The sequence below is a fragment of the Acinonyx jubatus genome, chromosome B4 (assembly GCF_027475565.1).
Source record: "Acinonyx jubatus isolate Ajub_Pintada_27869175 chromosome B4, VMU_Ajub_asm_v1.0, whole genome shotgun sequence".
Taxonomy (NCBI): Eukaryota; Metazoa; Chordata; class Mammalia; order Carnivora; family Felidae; genus Acinonyx; species Acinonyx jubatus.
In genome coordinates, this window is record NC_069387.1 from 61255749 (window position 1) to 61271334 (window position 15586).

At 39.9% G+C, this 15586-nt stretch overlaps 1 protein-coding gene across 4 annotated transcripts in view; it reads right to left on the reverse strand.

The window, feature by feature from the left end:
* TMTC1 (transmembrane O-mannosyltransferase targeting cadherins 1) overlaps positions 1-15586 on the reverse strand; it is a 275746-nt gene that overhangs the window by 10781 nt on the left and 249379 nt on the right. For all 4 annotated transcript variants that reach the window (XM_053226105.1, XM_053226103.1, XM_015074929.3 and 1 more), the window contains 5 exons: positions 9304-9406; positions 7155-7290; positions 6176-6320; positions 5118-5255; positions 3079-3201 (listed from right to left, as the gene is read on the reverse strand). In XM_053226105.1, coding sequence (XP_053082080.1) covers positions 3079-3201; positions 5118-5255; positions 6176-6320; positions 7155-7290; positions 9304-9406 — 645 coding nt within the window. The remainder of the gene's footprint in view (positions 1-3078; positions 3202-5117; positions 5256-6175; positions 6321-7154; positions 7291-9303; positions 9407-15586) is intronic.

The following is a 15586-nucleotide window of genomic DNA, read 5'->3' on the forward strand; positions in this document are numbered from 1 at the left end:
AGAATACTTTTCTTTTTAATAATCAGCATCTTCGAGTATTTTCCCACACAGCTTAGCCCTACTGTGGCACCTCCTTTCACAATGTCACTGGCATGTTTATTCAGCAGATGCTGAAATACTTGCCGTGACAGGATGCTCTTACTTCTTTAAGGACATCCATTTTCCTAGGGGATAGTTTTAATCATTACAGTCTTCCTTTATCTTCTGCTGCATGAAAGGTCTGAAGAGAGTTACTTCTCCCTCAAATACTTCTTTTGGTCTGAAAATGAGTATCCCATTAAATGTAATATCTGTGCGGCATATTTGTAATATTTTGCACATTGTTTAACGTCACAGGCATGTTCTCCACTGGGTCTGCATTTAAGAGTGGTCGCCTAAATAAAGCTAAAGGCTAAGAGCGCTGCTTTCAATTTCAAAGCTAAGGATCCGTGTGTATATTTTAATGTCTTTGCTATTTTCATTAGCAAGACTCCAATGGAACAGATTCATGAAGTAAACAGAATCTGGTCCATTCCTCCTCCACTTTAGTTTTAAGAGAAGCAAGCAAACGATAAGAAACTATGCCTTTAAAAAGCTGCTAAAGTAAACCTGAAGAAAGTGTCTCGGGTTAATTTTGAGAGGCCTGAGAAAATTGAAACTTAAAAGCTTAAGTTACGGGAAACTGAAACCTAACCAAGCTTAACCAGCTTGTTCCGCTTCTGTACAATTGCTTGGCGCGCCCATGTATTCCTGATCAATCATAGTTGCCTGGCACAACCGTGTATTTCTGATCAACCATTGTTACTTGGCACATCCGTGTATTTCTGATCAATCATAGTTGCCTGGCACAACCGTATATTCTTGATCAACCATTGTTACTTGGCACATCCGTGTATTTCTGATCAATCATTGTTACTTGGCACATCCGTGTATTTCTGATCAATCATTGTTGCTTGGCACATCCGTGTATTCCTGATTTCCCCATGACTTGTTTGTACCTGTCTATAAAAGGGGCATAAAAACCTCTCTCAGGACCTCTCAGCGTCACCGGCAACGAGTGCGCGGAGGTCCAGGTTCGAACCTGCAATAAATGACCCTTGCTGCTTAGCTTTGACTCTGGACTCTGGTGGTTCGTTTTTGGGGGTCTCTTAGACTCTGGGCGTTTCAATTTCTATCAACAGAGATGAGGGTGTAGGGTAGAAGTTAGGAACCTGGATTCAAATCCCAGCTCCATCTCTTACCCTCTGTGACCTTGAGCAAGTTACACAACCTTTGAATCTCAGTTTACTCAACTGTAAGATGGAGACCATGACCATAGCTTTCTTATATGACTGTTGCAAAGATTAAAATACTGAATACATGTAATCATAAATAAAAATGTTAATAGATTTTAGCTGCTACTGTTAGCCCAAAGCCCTACTCCTACCTTTCATAGATCTAGCCAATTTAATTGTTTTTTAATCTTTATTTTTGAGAGAGAGAGGGCGTACGAGTGGGGGAGGAACAGAGAGAGAGGGAGACACAGAATCTAAGGCAGGCTCTGGGCCCTCAGCTGTCAGCACAGAGCCCGACGTGGGGCTCAAACTCATGAACTGCAAATTCATGACCTGAGCTGAAGTCAGACACTCAATCGACTGAGCCATCCAGGCACCCCAATCTGGCCACTTTAAAATGATTATTTGATCTATTAGTTAAGCAACTAGAAAATACTTTGGTTTTCAATACAATGTATAAGATACAGATATAGATACCAAATAACTATTTATAATTTAATTACACATTAATCAAATTGTCATGTTAGGTATAAGTAACTTAAGGTATTAAAAAATGTTCACAGGGGCACCTGGGTGGCTCAGTCGGTTGAGCATCTGACTTCGACTCAGATCATGATCTCGCAGTTCGTGGGTTCAAGCCCCGCGTCAGGTTCTGTGCTGACAGCTCAGAGCCCAGAGCCTGTTTCAGATTCTGTGTCTCCCTCTCTCTGACCCTCCCCCCACTCGTGCTCTGTCTCTGTCTCAGAAATAAATAAACATTAAAAAAATGTTCACAGGGCAGAGAAAAGTGCACACTTTCTGCTTTAAATATGCCACTGTTTCTGATTTAAGAGTTCACATTCAAATTAGTTTCCCCAAATATCTTTGCATGTGTTTTTGAATATTTTAAAAATCACTCACTGTTTTCAAAAACAATAATATCATTTAAAATTTTACTTTCCCCATGTTGTATTTAGTGTAATTTTATGACTTCATTAATTCCAACTTGTGGCTTTACCAGAAATGCTTGGTATTTCTATAACATTTCTATTTGCTTGCAATATCGTTTTGATTTCAAGCTGTGTATAAATTTTATTTGAATGCCTATAAGATGCAAGATGTTATGTTTTGGAACACAGAAGGAAGCAGTCCCTTTCTATAAGGAGAAGTCTAATCTAACCGGGGAGCAGGCGTTATGCATGGGGCCCAGGGCGGGTGGGGAGGCGAGGGACGGAGAAGACAGAGGGAGGGGAGAAAGAGACCTAACAATACAGTGTAATATATGATACTTTCAAATGACTTGTAGAGACAGTAAATGTTTTAAAAGTTCACGGGAAACAAGAAAGGATAGTCCAAGGAGAAAGGATAGGCCAGATGAGCTTCCAGAAGGAGGAGGACACAGGCTGTGTCTTAGTGGATTCTGACAGGGAATCTGTGGGGAATTGGGGATGGGGGAGTGTAGAAGGATGTTACAAGGATGTGTGGAAATGCCAAAGCTATTCAGCACTAGTCCACCCAGACTAGAGGGTTATTGCAGGCAAACAGAGAGAGTGAGGGTGGCAGAGAGAGAAACTGGTTTGAGGGAAAAATGTGGAATTGCTTTAGGCACCAAGTTAAAAGTAATCATTCAGAAAACAATGTGGAGGTATTGCAGAACTCTGAATACTAAAAATCCAAAGGCTCAATGATAAAAACTAAACATATAACATCATGGTAATTAATCAGAAAATTCACTCCACAAACATGCCAATGATCTTAAATTTTGCCACATATGCTTCATTAAAGATTGAAGAGTATTAATCTGAATCCCTTCATTTAATAACATAATTTTATTAAGTGTTTATACCTCAAAAGCTTTATCCAGAAGATTCTGCTCTCTTAGTTGGTTTCCTTTTGTGAAAAAAAGTTCAGATACGACTTTAGGGTCCTTTGGCTTCAGTTGGAGAGCTTTGTCTATAGCATCGAGTGCCTATAACAGGTTTGAAAATAAAACAGAATAAGTAGATTAGATGAAGAAAGACTAACTTAAATGATAAAATGTATACTTTTTGTCCTTATGTATTAGCTGGTGTGGTAAATGACAATCAAAACACATTCTTCACTCTCTCTGATGTTCTCACTGAGAAATAATGTGGCACTGACAAGATAATCTCCCTATACTCCAGGGTTTCCATTTATATTAGTGACAATGAAATGTCCTTGACCATTCCATAGGAAGATCATGTGATAAAGCTGAAAGGAAACAAGATCTGGCGTCATTTGTTTTGCCCTGCCTGTGTCCATCTGGACCCCTCCAATCATGGCCTCCTTTTAGGTCCTTGGTGCCAACTGTGGCCCCCTCCCACGCCCCCCCGAGCACCCACTGCCCCATCCCCTGCAGCCAGGGATCCCTTCAAAGCACAAACCTCACCATGCTGCTTTTCTCCATAAAATCCCAAAAGCTTGGGGTGCCTGGGTGGCTCAGTTGTTAAGCGTCTGACTTTGGCTCAGGACATGATCTCACAGTTCGTGAGTTTGAGTCCCACATTGGTGAGCTTGAGCCCTGCTTCAAGTGAGCTTGAGCTCCACTTCAGGTAAACACGAGCCCTTCTTCTCTTTTTCTCTCTCTGCCCCTCCTGAGATTCTCTCTCTCTCTGCCCCTTGCTCACTCCCCACCCTCTCTCTCAAAAACAAAAAACAAACAAACAAAAACAAACAAAAACAGACACAAAAACCCCAAAGCTTCTCCCAAGATAGAAACAAAACCCTTGCCCTGGTCCCACACCCTGTGGGGTATTGTCCCCAGCAACCTCTACAGCCATTATCTTACACAGTGCCCTGCTCCCTTCATGCCCATCCCTCAGACTTGTTACTTGCTGCTGCCACAGGGCCTTTGCACATACTTTATCCTGCCTAGAATGCTTTTCATTGCCCTCCTTTGTCTAACAACTCCTATTTATCATTCAGCATTCACCTTCATATCACTGCAGGGAACCTAACCTCCCAGATCACTCAGGTCCCTGATTATATGCCTGTGAGAACCATGTCACTCTTCATGACATCACTGAGCACAGCTATAATTTTGTATCTGTTTTGCGATTGCTTTTTTAATCTTCGTTTCCTCTTCTACTATAAACTCCATGAGGACAAAAGTGATTTTTTGTTTGTTTGTTTGTTTTTCTTATACCGCTTTATTCCTGGTACCTGCCACAGTGTCTGGCATATAGCAGGCATTCAATAAATATTTTGTTGAGTCAGTTCATAAGTTTACTGGCTATGTTACTTTTAAAATGGAGATAAACAATAACAGTTGCAACACAGGGTCACTGACCTATATAAGGGTGTTATAAGGACTCTATAAAAATATAATTGAAGGAACATGGAAAATGATAAAACATACAAATGACAAAGCATATAAAGTTAGTGTTTATAGAGTTAGGTGAAAACAAACTGAGATAATATCACATAAAATCTTTATTTTTTAAATATTTATTTATTTATTTTGGGGGGGGATGGAGAGAGAGAGAGAGAGAGAGAGAGAGAGAGAGAGAGGCAGAGGGAGACAGGGGGAGGGAGAATCCTAAGCAGGCTCTGAGATGTCAGCAGAGCTCAATCTAACAAACTGAAGCTCATGACCTGAGCTGAAATCGAGAGTTGCATACTTAACTGACTGAGCCATCCAGGTGCGCCTCACATAAAATCTTTAGACAAAAGATTAGTCAAGAAAATATTTCAAGGGGACATATTAGCAGTTAAGGGGATATCTGCAAAAAACATCCAGAAGATAGGCCATGCCAGCGGATGATAGTCAAGACTGCTCCGCCTTGTAAACGTGCAGACTGGAGAGTCAGTCAGGTGCACACCATCTTCCACCTGTGGATCCAAACGACTCCCGTGTCCCTCTACCTTGTCGTGGCGTTCCTGCTTGCTGTAGATTGCTGACAACAGGCGGTAGCATTCGAGGCATCCAGTCTCCTCTGACACGATGTGGTTGGTCATCTTTTCAGCTTCTTTTGTCTGACCCATTACGGCCAAAACCTGAGCCTGCAAAACCACATGACCTTGGCTTCAGAGCCAGTTTGTCATCACTTCATCAAATACAGCATCTCTGAATAGGGGCGTGTCAGAAACACTCCAGAAAAAAAAAATGTTCAGCTTCTATCTGAGATTCACAGAGGGAGCTGAAGTCCCACAGTTTACAGGTTCTAATTTTTTGTTGTTCATTTCTGTTTATTTATTTAGGAAAATAATGCATGATACGTGAATAGCAGGGACACCAAAGACATCAGTGAAATGACTTGTGACTTTTTTAAAAAGTTGACTAAATATTTTAAAAAAGAAATGATTTCTTATGGTTTCAACAGGACATTGCATTTATAACGAGTTTGATTTGTTACAAATCTAAAAAAGAGTAACAAAAATGCAAATTTCCAAATTGAAATTAAAAAATATTGTTGATACTAATTTCCTAAACTTGATAATCCTACTGTGGTTGTATTAGAGAATGTCCTTGTTCTTAGGAACTATTTGCTGAAGTACTTAGAAATAAAGGGTGTGGGATCTATAACTGTCATGTGGCTCACAAAAAAATACTATGCGTTTGCACACATACTTAAATATGTACATAGGTACATATATGGATGCATATACACAAGGCATTGATAAACAAATTCATCAAAATGCTAAAAATTGATGGAGCTGGGTGAAAGGGTGTACGGGAGCTATTTACTATTCTTGCAAATTTTTTAAGTTTGAAATCATTTCGAACCAAAAACTTAAAAAAGTTTTTAGTGTCTGTGTGTTTGGTGAATGGCTCTAACACTGGTTACATGGATAGTCAGAAAACGGATGTACTGTAGCATCCTACTTGCAGTGCTACAGTTGCAGTTCTGAGGCTTCTGACTCCAACTCTCTGCACTGCACCCTGTGTGTTCCCGCCTCATTTTCTTTAGCAATCTACTTACCAGGGCCAGGCGGAGCTCCCTTTGAGAAGGCTGGAGGGCCGCAGCTTCCCGGTAGATCTGCAGAGCTTCCTCATATCGGCCAGTGTTATAATACAGCGCTCCCAAAGGTGATAATATCTCAGCTTTGCGGGACACCTGCAGTGCGCTAAGTTTTCAGAAAGATGAAGTGACACTTCTAATAGGTACCTTTTGAAAGCTCAAAACGCAGATTTAGGGATGACAGTCCACAGTTGGAGACTCTGCTTCAACATGGTCTCTGGTTTTTTTTAATTTAATTTAATTTTATTTTATTTATTTATTTTAAAATGTTTGTTTATTTTTGAAACAGAGAAAGACAGAGAGCAAACGGGGGAGAGTCAGAGAGAGGGAGACACAGAATCTGAAACAGGCTCCAGGCTGTCAGCACAGAGCCCAATGCGGGGCTCGAACTCACGGACTGTGGGATCATGACCTGAGCCGAAGTCAGACACTTAACTGACTGAGCTACCCAGGCACCCCTGGTCTCTGGTTTTTATAATCAAGAAGACTGTTTTTAAAAAGATCATGACGCCGCCCTCTGACTATAAGAATGTCTCTAGTGACCTATCAATATGCACACTGAGCTCCAAGGATCGTTTCCATTAATGGTGATAGGCTTGTTCTGATGTATGCACAGTCTTTCCACCACATCCATTTTTGAAACTGCTATTTATGGCTTGGGCTGCAGTCCATAGCCTCAGAAAACAATGGACCGACCAAAGCAGGAATTACATTCCAACCTTGGTTTAGCACCGTGTTCTAACCAGCAGGCAGAAAAGCCATTCACGGGGACACCATTAAGGGTTTGGTTTTATTTTCTTTGGAGATGAGACTCTGTGTTGCCTGAATTGGCAAAATCTGTTAATATTCTAAAGGCATGTCTGCTTCAATTACGTAAAAATTGGAAGGGCAACTACTGACATCCTTGGGCAACTTACAAAGTGAAGAAAAGGAATTTTACCGTTTATACCATTCTTCGGCCAAACTGTTCTCGCCCAGTGACCTGTAGAGTCTCCCCAGATTCACCATAGCTACGTGATGACTTGGGCTGAGTGTGATGGCCTGCTGGTAATGGGCCACTGCCTTCTCCGGAGAGCCTGTAATCAGTGGTAGTTGGAAATAATTATACAACACACGAGGCTCTTCAATTTCTCTTCTGATGTAGATCATTCTTCTTTGTATTACTGAGTCATACCATCAATGATTCAGTGTGTAAATTAGCTTGTATTGTGACTTCATCTCCTTGCCACTGCGTAACTTTGGGCCATTTTACTATTCATTCCCACTTCCAAGAAAATTAATAGTAAAAAAGCAATGAAAACTAAAATCTATTTCTTTTATTACACGTATCATTTTAGCCAAAGTGTTTTCTGGCCATTGCCCTAGCAAGTATGATGTTTTGAGATCATCAATGATTGTTATTTATGCGAGATATTGTTGCTTCTCATTATACTAAAAAACAGAACAGGCTATTATAGAAACAAAACTGTCCTGAAACAATTTCTAAGGGTTGGTCTCAATTACTGTACTGCAACATAGTAATCGAGGCACTGCTTTAAAGAAGTATGTATCAGCCAGATCTTGAAAATCTTTTTAAAAATGATACATTCTTGTTAAATGGGATTTATATAATGGGGTTTTAATAATAATAATAATAATAATAATAATAATGATAATACCGTGTGTGTATTCAACACATTACATATTTTAAAATATTTTAATTAAATGATCTTCACAGGTATTTTTGATACTAGTTAGCTGCCTTTAGATACCATTTAGCTGTCTCTTGGGATTTAAGAGCTATTATAAAATAAACAAAAGTACTACTTTAAAGATATAAACACTAAAGTGCAAAGTGCACTTAGGAGACTTGACAGAAATCCCAGGGCAACTGAGGATGAAGACCGGAACTAGAATCAAGCCTCCGATAAGGTCCCCAAAGAAGCTTCCTAGTGAAATCTTATCTAAGTGGCTGAAAATGGAATGTTTATTACCTGCAGACATCTTAGGCATTAAACAAGATACCATGTATGTATATATACATAGGTCACTGGTAATAGGGAGAATTTCACTAGTATAAAACACATGAATACAAAGGGAGTGATGAGAAGATACACAGGGTGGCCGGTGAGATTTCTAGGGGAGTGGCATTATTTGTTGTTGAAGTAGAAGGAAGAAGGCTAAGAGGAGACCAACAGGGAGGGGGTCTCTTTGGGTTTTTAGATCTTCATGACACTTAATGTATTATTGTGTTGCTAACAAACCAGCAGGTGGCACTACAAAACAATTTTACATGCAAAAATAAGGGACGTTTCCCAGGAGTTTTGGAATGTAAATTTACATTCTATAAAAAAGTAAAGTTTTAGATATACTAGAAAATAAAAACCCTTTTGAGCATTCATACTGACAAAATAATTAAAATAGAATTTTACCGCAAGGCAGATAGTCTAATACTCAATGAGAACAAAATGGTGCTTTTGCATTAAATTCAAATATCTTTTGATTCTTTATAGGTATTCATAGCATGCCAACAGCATATAGGACACAAATCATAAAGGAAACAGAATCCCTGCTCAGTAAAGTGTTGCCTTAATAATAGGGAGTAAGTATATTTTATATAGCATCTGTCATGTAAGAGTACTCTTATCAGTTACAATAATATGGTTTCCCTAATGTATATCAAGTAAAGAATGATGGAACAATTCTGGAGGCTTTTTTATCAGATGTGGAAAAGTATTTCCCATCTGCTTGTAACTAGATTCAGAGGCAAGTTCTGCATCATTGCCGAGGAATGTTTCATCATCTTAGGTATATGAACTTGTATAAATGATACTCAAAGGACTGCTACTCATTAAATCATCAAGGCTACTTCCTGACACCTGGGGAGTTTTCCTTAGAGCTGTATGAACTGGGCAGATTATGCTGAGCTGAGCTTGAAGATTTGGAGAAATGACAGCCCCACAGTACAATGTGACTGTCAACAGTGTGAGTTTCCCACCAAGCCCAGAAGTGCATGGTACTTCTGAGACATTATTGGGGTGGTTGCCATTTTGCTTGATAGATAGTATTATCTAATCTCAATAGAACAGGTTCTCTTTAATTTTACTCACCGGTATCAACTAAGAAAACCCCATAGTTGTTGTGTAAGTCTGAGCTGTCTGGACAGTTCTTTATTCCAGCCTGATATATTTCCTCAGCTTCCTTAAATCTCTCCTTTAAAAGAGAACAAAGGAAAATAAATGAGAAAGTTAAAAGCAAACAACAATAGGGGCGCCTGGGTGGCTCAGCTGGTTAAGTGTTTGGCTCAGGTCATGATCTCAGGGTGGTGAGATTGATGGAGCCCTGTGCTGGGCTGTGCTGGGCTTGGAGCTGCTTAAGATTCTATCTCTCTCCCTCTGCCCCTCTGCCCCACTCGTGTGCGCATGCTCACTCTCTTTCTCCAAAAAAAGCCCCGAAATACAAAAACTACAACAATAAACTGAATGATTTAAATGGAAAAGATAGAAACTAATTTACTGAGGATCTTGTATGCAATAGGCCAATAGGCACTGAGATCAAACACCGTGTACTTTTAATTGAAGTCAGTGCAATGGCACAAATTCCTACAATTCATATTTATATTTAGTTTCTTTAGGGCAAACAAGCCTACGTTTACTAAGAAGGGACATCTGAAAGGATTTGCCCTACAACTGGAAAAAGCCTCAAATGGTTGTTTGAATGGGATGCCCTCCGCGCCCAGTAACTCTCTGTTTGAAAATGAGGGCTAGGTCCATACAGGAGTTTCTTCAGAGGTGACAATGTGACTGGGAGCAGGGACGCCTGCAACGTTTGTCTTACAGCTGCATTGCGTATCAAGCACTCCCTTTACCTACACTGTATGGTTTATTGGCGGAGGTTTTTGAGGAAAGGGGAGGGAGGCTGATGCAGGTTACAGAGGGCTTTGCCTTGACCTTTGTTTACTCAAAATATTTCGATAGCCCACCCAACTGTTCCTTCCCTCCTTTATTCAACCTGTGTGTTCCACCTCAGAGCCACACCCTCCAATGGGAATACAGGTCTTCTCGAAGGCATACCTCCAACTCCTATCCTTGTGATTAGGCCCCGCTCAACTACTGCATCTTCAATGGGTCATTTGCTAACTGTCCTGGTCTTCTTCCAAAGATTCACTTTAGCACACTAACAATTCTGAATTAGCTTTTAGGAACATTGTTCACCACCAGCCGAGATTGTCACGTCACGCTTCCTTTTACAGTATCAGAAGGTAAAACCTACTTAATGAATCAAAGCTACCCAGGTTCTAACAATTACTCACAAGTGAACACTTTCATGGTTCCCTGGTCCTGCTGGGAAGGTCAGGTAAAAGGAAAAGATGTGGCATAAAGCACATAGCAACTGTTCCTTTACTATGCTCTGAGAGTGGACGTTTTCCACAATTTTATCGCAAGTTACCCCTACTAAGCATTCATCCAGACACATGAAAAGGGAATGTACAGCACTAATTTCCTCAGATGTGACACCTTTGGCTTGTGAATAAAAATGCACCGGGTGTTGAACAATAAACCAAGGAGCCTAAATTTGATTTGACCCAGAAAGATAGACATTTGACCCTCTGTGGAATGACTACGGCCATCTCTTTGAATCCACACATTTAAGTACCATTTAGGAAACAAGACGTGGTTTGGATTTGGCAAATTTCACTTATTTGAATTACAAATCCACAGCCCAGCAAAAATTGAGATCTATGTTGCTAAAAAGTATATGCATTTTTTAAAAAAGCATATGTATTTTTGATTGCCAAACAACAAACTGTCAGACTTAAAAAAAAATAAAGATGAATGAAAATCCCCAAATCATCTTTCAATCTATTAAAGAGAAGAAAATTTTTATGAAGATATCATCCAGGGGCACCTGGGTGGCTCAGTCGTTTGAGCATCTGACTCCTGGTTCTGGCTCAGGTCATGATCTCTCAGTTTTGTGAATTCAAGCCCTGCGTCTGGCTCTGCACCGTTAGCACAGAGCCTGCTTGGGATTCTCTTTCTCTCCATCTCTCTCTGCCCCTCCCCTGCTCACACTGTCTCTGTCTCTCTCAAAGTAAATAAATAAAGTTAAAAAAAAGAGAGAAGATATCATCCATTGAAGGACCAACAAATTTGTGTGTGGGTGTGCGTGTGTGTGTCTTTAGACATAGGCAGAACACAAATTATCTAAGCCTCTGATCAAGTTAATAGCTACAGAGTACTATTGCAAACGTATTCGTTTATTCATTCATTCAAGACAAATTTACCGCAATGGCTGTAGAGAGCATGGTATAATGATTAGGGATCGGGCTTTCAGTGTTTCACTATACGGATTGGAATCCCAGACCCACCATTTACTTATCTATGTGACCTTACTTCCCCTCTACGTGCCCAGTTGTAACATAGGGATACCAGTAGTACCTATCTCATAGGGTTGTTGTGACAATTAAATGGATTAAAACATGTTAAGTATGTAGAACAATGCGTAGCACATAGCACCTTGTCACGATAGGATATGTCATGTCACATCCTTATCATTACCACTCCTTAGTGCTGGCATTGCTACGTGTATCACTGGGAGACAGATGCCAAAAACACGCAGATGAATAAAACAAAATCCCTCTGTTTTAGGAGCTCAAAGATGAGTGAACTATCAAATACAACCCAATGAGAGCAGTGTTTTGAAATGATTAAATACAGCTGCTCTTGAGCTCAGGTGTGCTAGAGTTGTCATTGAGGCCACATGGAGCGTCATGGCCCTGTCCAAGTGGCATCTTAGCCAAGAGTTTCAAGTTCCTTTCCTATCAAATATGAAAAATAATAGCTTAGGTGTTTTCCTTTTAACTTTTCTTAATCATCTTCTGAAACAGAGGTCAATAAACATCTAATATCCTGGAGGCAACCAGAGAAAGAATACGCTGGCTAATCCAAACCTGAGTAATCAGCTCCTGAAAATCTCAAGTTTCCTGTGTTAGCATTCAACTAGTGAGACTGTTTGACTGTAATGCTAATTTTGTGTTAAAGGATCAAATTTTGTATATCACATGGTACTTTTAAAACACACTAACATAGTCATGATAAAATCAAAATTTAAAAAATCCCACCCAATTATTAAAAATACAATGGATGAGGGGCCCCTGGGTGGCTCAGTCAGTTGAGCATCCGACTCTTGATTTTGGGTCAGGTCATGATCTCACAGTAGTAAGACTGAGACCTATGTTGGGCTCTGCGCTGAGCACTGAGCCTCTTGGGATTCTCTCTCCCCGTCTCCTGCGCCCCTCCACCCCCCTCAAAAAATAAGGTGGGTGAGATTGTCAGCAGAGGAGATAAAAGAATATTAGAGCTGGAAACAATATTAAAAACAGTAACTCACCACCATTTTTAACTAATGAAGAAACCTGGCTGCAAAGTGGTTAAGAGACTTGCCCCAAATCTCATAGCTACACGGGGACAGAGAACAGAATTTAGGTTTTCAGTGGACACACAGGGAATGGGTGAATCCTGAATAAAAGCAGTATTTCTGGAAATAATGGTGTCTCTGGCATCAACAGAAACAATTACACTTTTGGATATCCATCCCCTCAACAAATATTTTGTGAGCACCACACACATGCCAAGCATACAGTGGAGATAGAAGAGTGAACAAGACAGACGATCCTGCCATGGCAGTTGAGTGGGATTCAGATAGGAAGAAGACATTGCAATGTACCGTGACAGCATCAGGGGAGGAGAAGCACAAGGTACTCGAGGCAACCAGAAGTGACATGACATCCAGACTTGAGATGAGATAGATTCTCTACACCTGTCATGATCCAAATACCCGAGAATGCTGGTTACCATTAACTCCAGCAGCTGCATCACATAAAAATGTGTTTGAAAAATATCCCTGGCTACTTCAGATCTTAGAGCCATCACTGTATAACTAAACTGTGGGAGAGCTGAAAGGTGTGTTTCCTAAAAAGAATACAACTGATGTCTTCACATTCTAACTTGCCGAAGTCAAATACAACATTCAACAACAGTTTTCAAGTACAATTACTCCTTTACCTGATTTAATTTTGCTTTTTCCCACATTCTTGCTACTCTGAAATAGCCAGAGAGATCACCTTTTTCATCTAAAACTTCTCTTATTTGGGGGTTTATGAGCTGGGTTTCCTCTAGAAATGCAATTTTCAAAGTCCAAAGAAGTAATGGGACTTAAAACACCATGCGTGTCAAGGGCAAGTGATCACATCCCTGTGCCTCCGGGAACCCAAGGGCTATCTCAAGACTCTGGGTCTATGAATAATGTCTTCAATATCTGTCTTTTCCTTTCGCTTGACTGTAAATTTCAAGGAATGATTAACTCCACTTATTAAAAAACAAAAAGGAACCACCACCGTGGGAGAAAAATACCTTCTAGGTGTTTATTTAAAATAAATTCCACCTTCTCTGGAAGGGCAATGCATTTATCTTGACAAGTAGTAGTACTGAATCCCTGAAGCTCTATTTCAAGCACTCACTTTTCATTTACCTCATCTGGCTAGATGTCCTGACCTAAGCTAATCATTCCTAGTCTCTACTGACTTGTGAGATTCAGAGGAAATGAATATAAGCTATTTATAGGACAACTTTAATTAAAAATGCTTGTGACCAGAGAATGGCTCTGACAAATAATACTGTCTGCTTTACACCAGAGTCCCCAAGAACCGCTGCCTCAGCATGAAATCACCTTTGAGGGTGATGGTTAAAATGGGGAGCATGCAAGCATGGGCTCCTCTCCAAGGCTGAAGCATTTTCAGGACTGTGGAAATAAAATGGGCCTTGGGGGAGAAATAAAACATAGTCAACATCTCCACTTCTTACATGCTGTAATTACCCAACACAACACGCTTTTTACCTCAAGGAAAGGAAAGTGAAGAGTAGATCTTTGGAAAAGGCACCTTGACTGTAATTTACTCTCTTGGGTCAACCGATGTGTTTGGAAAACTTCTTACAGTTGAAGTTGCAGCAGCCAGGAGGACAAATGGACATGGGCTTAATGCAGCAGTCCTCAAACTTCTTGGTTTTGTGGATACTTTTATACTCTAAAAATTACTGAGGACCCCCAAAGAGCTTTGTTTATGTGGGCTACATCTGTCAATATTTACCACAACAGACATAAAGCTGAGAAATTTTAAAAATATTTACTAGTTGATTTAAAATATAATAAACTAAAACATAACACATTTGTATGACAATAAAAAATATTTTTCCACCGCAAAAAAAAAATACTGGCATTATTTCATGTTTTTGCAAATCTCTTTAATGTTTGGCTTAATAGAAGACAGCTGGATTCCCATATCTACTTTTGTGCGAATCTATTTTTCATGGGTGCGTGTGTGCTAATCTATTTTTATGTTTTTAGTTGAAGTATGGGAAGAAACGTTGGTCTCACACAGATATTTAATTGGAAAATGGGAGAATATTTTAATAGTCTTTCCATAATTATAAATATGTCATGTATCCTCTAAAAAAATACTGTACACTCACAAAAGAATGAGAGTAAAAAAGGCAAATGACTTGTCAGTAGTATTGTGAAAACTGCATTGACCTTCTTGGACCTCAAGTGTCCCCAGTCAACACTTTGTGAACAGCTGGCTTAATGAATGGCCTGTAACGTGCACTTCCTGTGCGGAAGGTGTAAGATGTGGTATTCCAAAGTGGTGAAGGACCTACAGGGAGGAGATGGAAAGTTGTGCTAATGCCCTGACATCATGGTCATGCATCTGAATTGTTTTCTGGAAGTATTTTTATGAACACACAGAGCCATAAGGTTATTTCCCCTTTAGTCCAATGCCTTTATTTACTATGACAAACTTGGTAAGTTCAGGATCAATGGATGTTTAAACTCATGTCTCTAAGAAACTCTTCAAGACATAGGAGCTCAAAACACACAGCAGAGGTTGCCTGCTTTCTCACCCTCTCCTTTGCTTTTATTTTCTTTATAAAACAGTTCTTCCACCCATCAGTCATCAGCATGGACATTCATGAGAAACGAGCTGCCAATATTTGATGTCTAATTCTCTTTCTCATCCAACTAAAATGAAAATTAACTTGGCATTTCTCCTTACCAAGGAAATGTCAGGTATTTCTTAATCTTGAATTTTTTTTTTATCACCCAGCAGACTGTGATCAACACCACTCTGTAACAATTTAAGTATGCAAGAAGTAATCACTTTAAAGAGGAAATGCTAAGAATTGTTAAATACAAGCTAAAAGTACGACAAGAGTAAGCAACCACAGGTGTAAAACACTGTCAGGAGACCAGGAAAAAAAGGGGTGGGGGGAGCCCACATTTGCAGAGAATTGCAGTTCCCTCCATCTGCAAACTCTTCTCACACTATTTTGTACTTAT